Source organism: Lolium rigidum, chromosome 2, assembly GCF_022539505.1.
Source record: "Lolium rigidum isolate FL_2022 chromosome 2, APGP_CSIRO_Lrig_0.1, whole genome shotgun sequence".
Lineage (NCBI taxonomy): Eukaryota > Viridiplantae > Streptophyta > Magnoliopsida > Poales > Poaceae > Lolium > Lolium rigidum.
Window position 1 is genome coordinate 66,062,089 of NC_061509.1, and position 7,014 is coordinate 66,069,102.

Below are 7,014 nucleotides of genomic sequence, written 5' to 3' on the forward strand. Positions count from 1 at the left end.
TAACAAAACAAAAACTTTTCAACTGAACTCAAGTCTGTAGATTACATTGCATACGGACATATAGATGGTGATGGCTACTCAAGTTACATGATAATACTGGACTGTAATTTTCTGTCCAGCCATCATCTAAACACCAGTGAGAAATGACATGCAGGCTATCAGCAAATGCACCATTATGGTTGAAATTCCCAAACACCATCTTTGCTCTCCTGCAGTTTCAGAAAACTAGCTATCAATTAGTGAATTAATAAGCCTCTGCCTCTGTTGCCAAGCAGAAGGAGAGGCATCAAACAAATAAGCTGAAATATTATGATCATGTAAATCATGGAATTTGAGGGATTCCCACCCCACATGTTGCGCCCCTTTGGCGGCCCGGGGGGCGAAACCCTAGCTGCCGCTAGGCCTTCCCCTGCTCGCCTCCCCTGCCGCCGCTGCCGCCAACTCCTGTTGCGGTGGCGGCAGGCCCTGTTCCTGAAGAGACGGGGTCCTCCAGTTGTTTCTTGAGTGGGCGGCGGCCCATGGCGGCTCCTGGCAGCAGCGTCCAGCGTGACCATGGTGGACGGTGAGGTGGTCGGAGTTGGAGCTGGTTCAACCTGCTGCTCAGCGCTCCTCCAGTTCGTGGTGTTGCAGGATGCTTGCGCAGCGACCTGACTGGTCTCAGTGGCTGCCGTCGATCAATCTGTAGCGGCTGTGGGTGCTTCTGCTGCTTCCACGCACTGGTGGCTGCTGTTGGGTGGTTGCTCCTGCCGGCGCGCATGGAGGAGCCATCCGTCTTCTATCTCGTGATGTCTTCGCGTGATGCGGCTGCTGCTCCCAAGATCGAGACTCCCGAGTTTTGTTGCCTCCAATTCTGGTTCTCTTGTGGCGAGGCAAGTGATGGCCTCTGCGCGGTGATGGCGTGGTTGCGGCGTCGGGGGTGTGCGGGCCAGTGGCTGCACAGGCTGGCTCTGGCTGGTAGCGTGGGGATAGTGGTCCTTAAGCTTCGGCTGAAAGCAGGGGCGGGCCAAGCTCAAGTCAAGGGTATTGAGTTGAATACCCTTTATTTTTGCCAAAGCATTTATATGCATGTAGTCCCGGTCAAAAAACTAGATTCTATTCAAGCATTCAACAAAAGATAAAAGCTAGCTCACATCATCTCCCTCTCCGGGACAACACAGCCAATCTCTACTTCGGTGCCATTAGCCTAAATGTGAAGTCCCGGTCAAAAATAATGTCTTTTAAAGTGTAAGAAATTAGGCTTGGATTTTTTGAATACCCGGGCTTTAAATCCTAGGCCCGCCGCTGGCTGAAAGTCTGCCAGGCCAATGCTGGCCGGCGGTGGTGTCGACTGTGGTTGCTGTTCCGCTTCTTGGAGGCGCTGCTGTGGAGTCTCCTCGACCTCTTCCAGCGTCGGCTCAAGCTCTTTGGATGAAAACCTAGACAAGATGGGCCAGGCGACGAGCGTCGTTCTCACGTCGCTTTCCTCCTTGGGGGCGTCATCTTGAAGACATTGATCCCATCCGTGCTTCTTGGTGGGTTTGACGCACACAACATTGCGGTTGGCAGGTGTCCGACAGGCAATGCAGGGTTTCCACGTGGTGGCTTGCGTGGCAAGGACGACGGTGACAAGTGATGGTTTGGTTGCGGCAAGATTTTGTTAGTCGGCTTCTTGTTTCGGCGTGTCCAACTCGCCTTCCTGCTGGACTTCCCTGTTGTGAAGTCGGAGCTGTTGAATCGGGTGGCGAGTGGCAACGAAGATCTTCATGATCGAACTTGGGGAACAGTAGTCTCTTACAGTAGTATGCACACAGACTAGATATCCAAACACTTAATCTAATGCCGTGTCATCCTTTGACTGCCATGAATGAGTGCCTAGCTATGACTCTGAGTGTGGAACTAAAAGCAACCATGTATAGGCTTTACTGAACACCAAAGATAAGTTTGCTAGTTCCTGATTGTTATTTTCAAGGCTCTGTCCCTTATTCAAATGGCAAGACAAAAGGGTGCTGCTACACATATACGCTATGAAGAACCTGCTAGCTAAATCAATACAGATATACTACGCGCTGACCATTGTGAATCACATAGAACTGACCAGCATGTGATCATGTAAGCTTTCAGTCTATCATATTGCCATCACAACATAGATATAACATGTAGTTTTTCTAGCGTCTGCCCATAAGAACAGTACAAGGAACTTCATACCCGCAAGTAGTTTTAGTAATACACAAGAGAGTGGACTGACTTAACAAAGGGACCGATCAGCTTAATAGCATGTGACAAAGTTGGTTGAGCACAAGTAGCATCTAACAAGTGGAATAAAATGATGATCTAACAAAGAAGTATCTAGAAAACAGACCTGTGTCCTTTTTTTGAGCATAAATCTATGGCTGAAACCCGTGGAGTCAATCTATGAATGAGAAATAGATAACATTAACAACAGCATGTGTAAACCTTAATTCAAAAAAGCCAATATCATCGCTATTTACCATCATCAGTGTCATCGTCGTCATCGGACAAGTATTCTTTTAGCCAATCTTTTGAGCATATTAGTCCTTCAGCTGTTTCTGGGTTTAGAGAACTGCCATGTTTATCAATTATCATGCTGGCTATACTAAATGTTGATTCAGAAGCCACAGATGATAATGGAATAGCCAGAAAGTCCCGAGCCATCTTGGCTAGTACAGGATAATTCTCTGCGTTTCTTTTCCACCACTTCAACACGTCAACAGTTTCACCTTCACTAAGAGGAACCAATGAATCTTCTAGATAAATATCAACCTCTGACCTTCTAGAGTGATTAGGGCGATATTGTTGTTTGAACAAAGCAAATCCCAACTCTAATTTGTGCTTTCCTGTTAGCGTTGAGGGCATATTTGCAGACCCTCCCACCTCATGTGACGAATTAATGTTGCTTCCTTGTGAAGAACTTTGCACCATGCATTCGTAATACTCGTAATATTCTTTAAACCACTTACGAACATCAGCTACTCTCTGTTCAGCCACCTCTTCTCCATATGCTTCGGTCCAACAAAACTTCAGAAGAGCTATTTTGTACCGTGGATTCAATAAGGATGCAACCAGAAGAACTTTGTTAGGTTGATCCCAGTATTTATCAAACTTTGCCTTCATATCTTTGCACAACTCCTTCAAAAAATCATCTGATGTATATTTGTCATCAACGAGTAGTTCTCGAATTCCCCAAATCTCTTCTAAGTATCTATGTGCTGTTGGGAATTTATGCATGGACAAAACCTTTGTTGCATCAGCAAAGTTCTTTAGGAAGTTGCAAACTCTCTCAGCCAGGCTCCATTCTTCAACTGTAGGTCCTTGAATGTTTTGAACATCAGCATAGCTAGTGAGGGCCACCTTAAACTTCAAAGCTTCTTCAAGCATGCTATATGTAGAGTTCCATCTTCTGGGAACATCTAATTTCAATCTTTTCTTAGGTTCATGGCCAGACATTTCTGGAAGTAAGTTAAAAGTCTGCAAGCGAGGTCCGGATGAGTTTACATGTTTAACAACATCCCTTACAGGCTCTGTTGCATCCTTGATAGTATCCATTCCATCTTGGACAACTAAGTTCAAGATGTGTGTTGTGCATTTCACATGGAGATCTTCGCCTCCAAAGGGCTTGTCTGTCCAAAGTTTGGCCTTTAACTTATTCACTGCAGCAGTATTTGATGTGGCATTATCCAGAGTAAAAGCAAAAGCTTTGTTAGACAAGTCCCAATCATAGAGACAATCCATAATAGTACTATGGATTGCAGTAGCGTTGTGAGGATATGGGACACTTTTAAAACTGATTGTATGCATGTGCAGATTGAATTCCTCGTCGATATAATGTGCAGTCAAGCAAATGTATCCAAGTTCTTGGATTGATGTCCACATATCAGTTGTAAAACTAACATGAGAGCCAGAATTAGCCAAGCTGTTTTCAATCTTCTTCTTCTCTTCGTCATACACAGCAAGACAATCCTTTTTGAGAGTTTTTCGACCATGAACATGAAGACTTGGGTGTGCTGACTTCATCATTTTCTTGAAAAAAACATTTTCAATCTTTCTGAAAGCAATATTTGCACTGATCCAAAACTTAGTCATGAAATCCCTTGTCACAGCTGGATCCACCACAAAACGTGCATCTACAATTGGGTCACTCACGGGAAATACAGTTGGATCCACCACAAAACGTGCATCTACAACGGGGTCACTCACGGGAAATATTGCATTGCGATCAATATCTGATGGGAACTCGTGGCATCCGGCCAAGATATGGCGCTTAAAGTGTGACACGCCAATCCCTTGATGATATGACAATTTGGACTGACAATAAATGCAGATAGCTTTTCCTTCATCAGGTAACTCCTTGAAAAATTCCCAAACTCTAGATCTTTTCTTGCTTCTGCGACTGGTAAGCTGTGTTACATCATCCACTCCACCAAGTTGCAATTGCTCTGCAGTTTGACTATTCGACATTTTGACAATTGGAGTATTACTACTGAATATCAGCAACTTAAGCTGCTCCAAGTGAGATGGCACAACTGCAGTAAAAAGATTTCAAAATAATAAGTCCAATCAGAGCATCACTATTGATATCAGAAAATAACAGTAACCCAAGCAAGAGGTGAACACCCGCCGTGGGGAGAGCGTGCTGGTCCAACACCTAGAGCAAGCCGTCAGCGGTTACAAAACTGTGAACAACAAATTTGGTACTACTCAACTAACCTATTCACCGTTGCTTGCAAAATTTAACATGTTTAACAAAAACCGTATTGACCAGCCATGCCACATTTAGAATCCTAAGATTTCATTATTAGTAGATTAAAAGAAGAGACGACTCGTAATTTTCCTCGTAGCTGTCATAATTTCAGATAATTACAAGAAAAGGAAACTACACCGCCATACTAGCACAATCTGCTATCAAGACTCCGGTGACGGATAATGAAGGATTGCATGTAATCTGCACTAAGCAGGCGCATATTTCCGCAAACTATGTGGTCATTTAAGAAAAGTCCCAGAATCTTATCAAGACAACGTGGACAAAGCATGTTATATCGTCCATTGGCTTTTCCAGCATTGCATAAGCATATCGGGTCAACATGGTACCCAAGTACTAGAAATATGTATGTCCCTAAGAACCATCTGATATATCAGTCAACATGCTCAGTGTTAGTACTTTCTAACTGCATCTTCATTGTGCACAACAGTAGTACAGAGCAACGTGTAATCTGCCTGAATGGGGAAGGATCGTACTGTAAACTGATAGCACCCAAGTGCTATATAATCCAAGAGAGGGGTAGAGGAAGGAGAAGGTCACCTTCAGCTAGGGGAAGGGACGGACGTCCAGGCTGTGCAGGCGGCGGTGGAGAGGCTCGTCGGAGTCGGGGTGGAGGCGACGGCGGAGAGGTCTAGACAAGGAGGTGGCGGCTGCTCTTCAGGCGCCGTTGGCTTCTAGGGATATGGGAGTGCGGCGTAGTCGGGGAAGGCAGGTCCGGGTCGCCATCAACGTCGATTCGGCCGGCGAGCTGCGAGGATAGGGTGGCCGCCGGCGGGCAGGGAGAGAGGGCGGCGGTGGAGGGGGTTGCCGGTGCCGGCGAGGGAGGAGGCGCCGAGCAGATCGATAGGGAGCAGCTTCGTGTGTGTTGCGTCGTGTCGAGGTCCACTGGGATACTGGACTATCCAAATGTGAGTTCCATGGGTATCCACTGTTATTGAACCGGATGTCCAGTTCATGTCCACGTCCAACGAAGCCCAGTTCAGTATAGTTGGGTCCATTTTTTTTTTTAGTTCAAAGCCAATGGATTTTTGAAATCCAGTTCCAAATTTAACCTCCTTTGTTTAACATATAGGTCATGGTCAGCAGAGATTGTAGAAGTACAAAAAGATCAAAAGTAATAAAAATTACAAATATGTCACTGGACCACCAAGCGATGACAACAGACACTAGCGCGAGCCGAAGGCGCGCCGCCGTCCTCGCCTCTCCATCATCGGACCCGGGCAAAGCTTGTCGTGGTAGAGCTTGTTGTACTAGACAAACATGAAGTCGTTGTGCTAAGACCTCAAAGGACCAACGCACCAGAGCAACAACCATCGCTAAAGATGACAACCATAGATCAGAAGAGATTGACCTAAAACCACAGCAGCGAACACGAAAACCGAGCGGATCCTAGGAGATACGCTAGACATATGACTCCACGGGCCCTCCGCTGATGCTCACCATCGGAGCGAGGATGGGGCGGAGAGGACCTTATTCAGATTTCAGGATGTAGCCACCACCTCACCATCTTGAAGAAGACACTAAAAACAAATTAAAATGAAGAACTGGAACCTTCTCGTCGCCACGCCTCCAAAGGCCCTGTAAGGGTACATTGCCCCTATGTGTGGTTTTGGTAATTAATGACAACCCCTATGGACTAATATTTTCATTGAGTTTATATGAAGGAATATTCCATAGGTACTACTTGTATTCCATGTGTTGGATTCAAGTATGGATGCCATGAAGATAAAGGTATACCTTGTGTATTGGCATCAAGATCATCGGTTTGAAGATACATATGTGATATGATCAAGAAGAAGAAATGAAGATGGAGTTCTTATGTGGAACTCAATTTTAGCCATGCTCTATCTTATGAGAGTATGAGAAGGTACAAGGTTAAGTCGGGCAAGTTCAAGATGAGCATCTTAAGTGGATCACATGCTTGAAGCTTGCCGTCCATTTGGTGATAATGGTGAAGGAGATATGCCCTAGAGGCAATAATAAAGTGGTTATTATTTATATCTTTATGTTTATGATAAATGTTTATATATCATGCTATAATTGTATTAAACCGAAACATTAGTACATGTGTGATATGTAGACAAACAAGAAGTCCCTAGTATGCCTCTTAAACTAGCTTGTTGATTAATGGATGATTAGTTTCATAATCATGAACATTGGATGTTATTAATAACAAGGTTATATCATTATATGAATGATGTAATGGACACACCCAATTAAGCGTAGCATAAGATCTCGTCATTAAGTTATTTGCTATA

At 44.8% G+C, this 7,014-nt stretch overlaps 1 protein-coding gene across 2 annotated transcripts; it reads right to left on the reverse strand.

The window, feature by feature from the left end:
* Nucleotides 1–5,518, reverse strand: LOC124691864 (zinc finger BED domain-containing protein RICESLEEPER 2-like). Of its 2 annotated transcripts, none has more exons than XM_047225143.1 (4): nucleotides 5,297–5,518; nucleotides 2,469–4,520; nucleotides 2,339–2,389; nucleotides 1–209 (listed from the first exon to the last, which is right to left on the reverse strand). In XM_047225143.1, the coding sequence occupies exons 2-3, from the start codon at nucleotides 4,453–4,455 to the stop codon at nucleotides 2,385–2,387; spliced, it is 1,992 nt and encodes a 663-aa protein (XP_047081099.1). In that variant the 5' UTR covers nucleotides 4,456–4,520; nucleotides 5,297–5,518; the 3' UTR covers nucleotides 1–209; nucleotides 2,339–2,384. The 2 variants fall into 2 exon arrangements, with proteins under 2 accessions (XP_047081099.1, XP_047081100.1); XM_047225144.1 differs by lacking the exon at nucleotides 1–209 and adding an exon at nucleotides 569–986.
* Nucleotides 5,519–7,014: the final 1,496 nt, after the last annotated feature.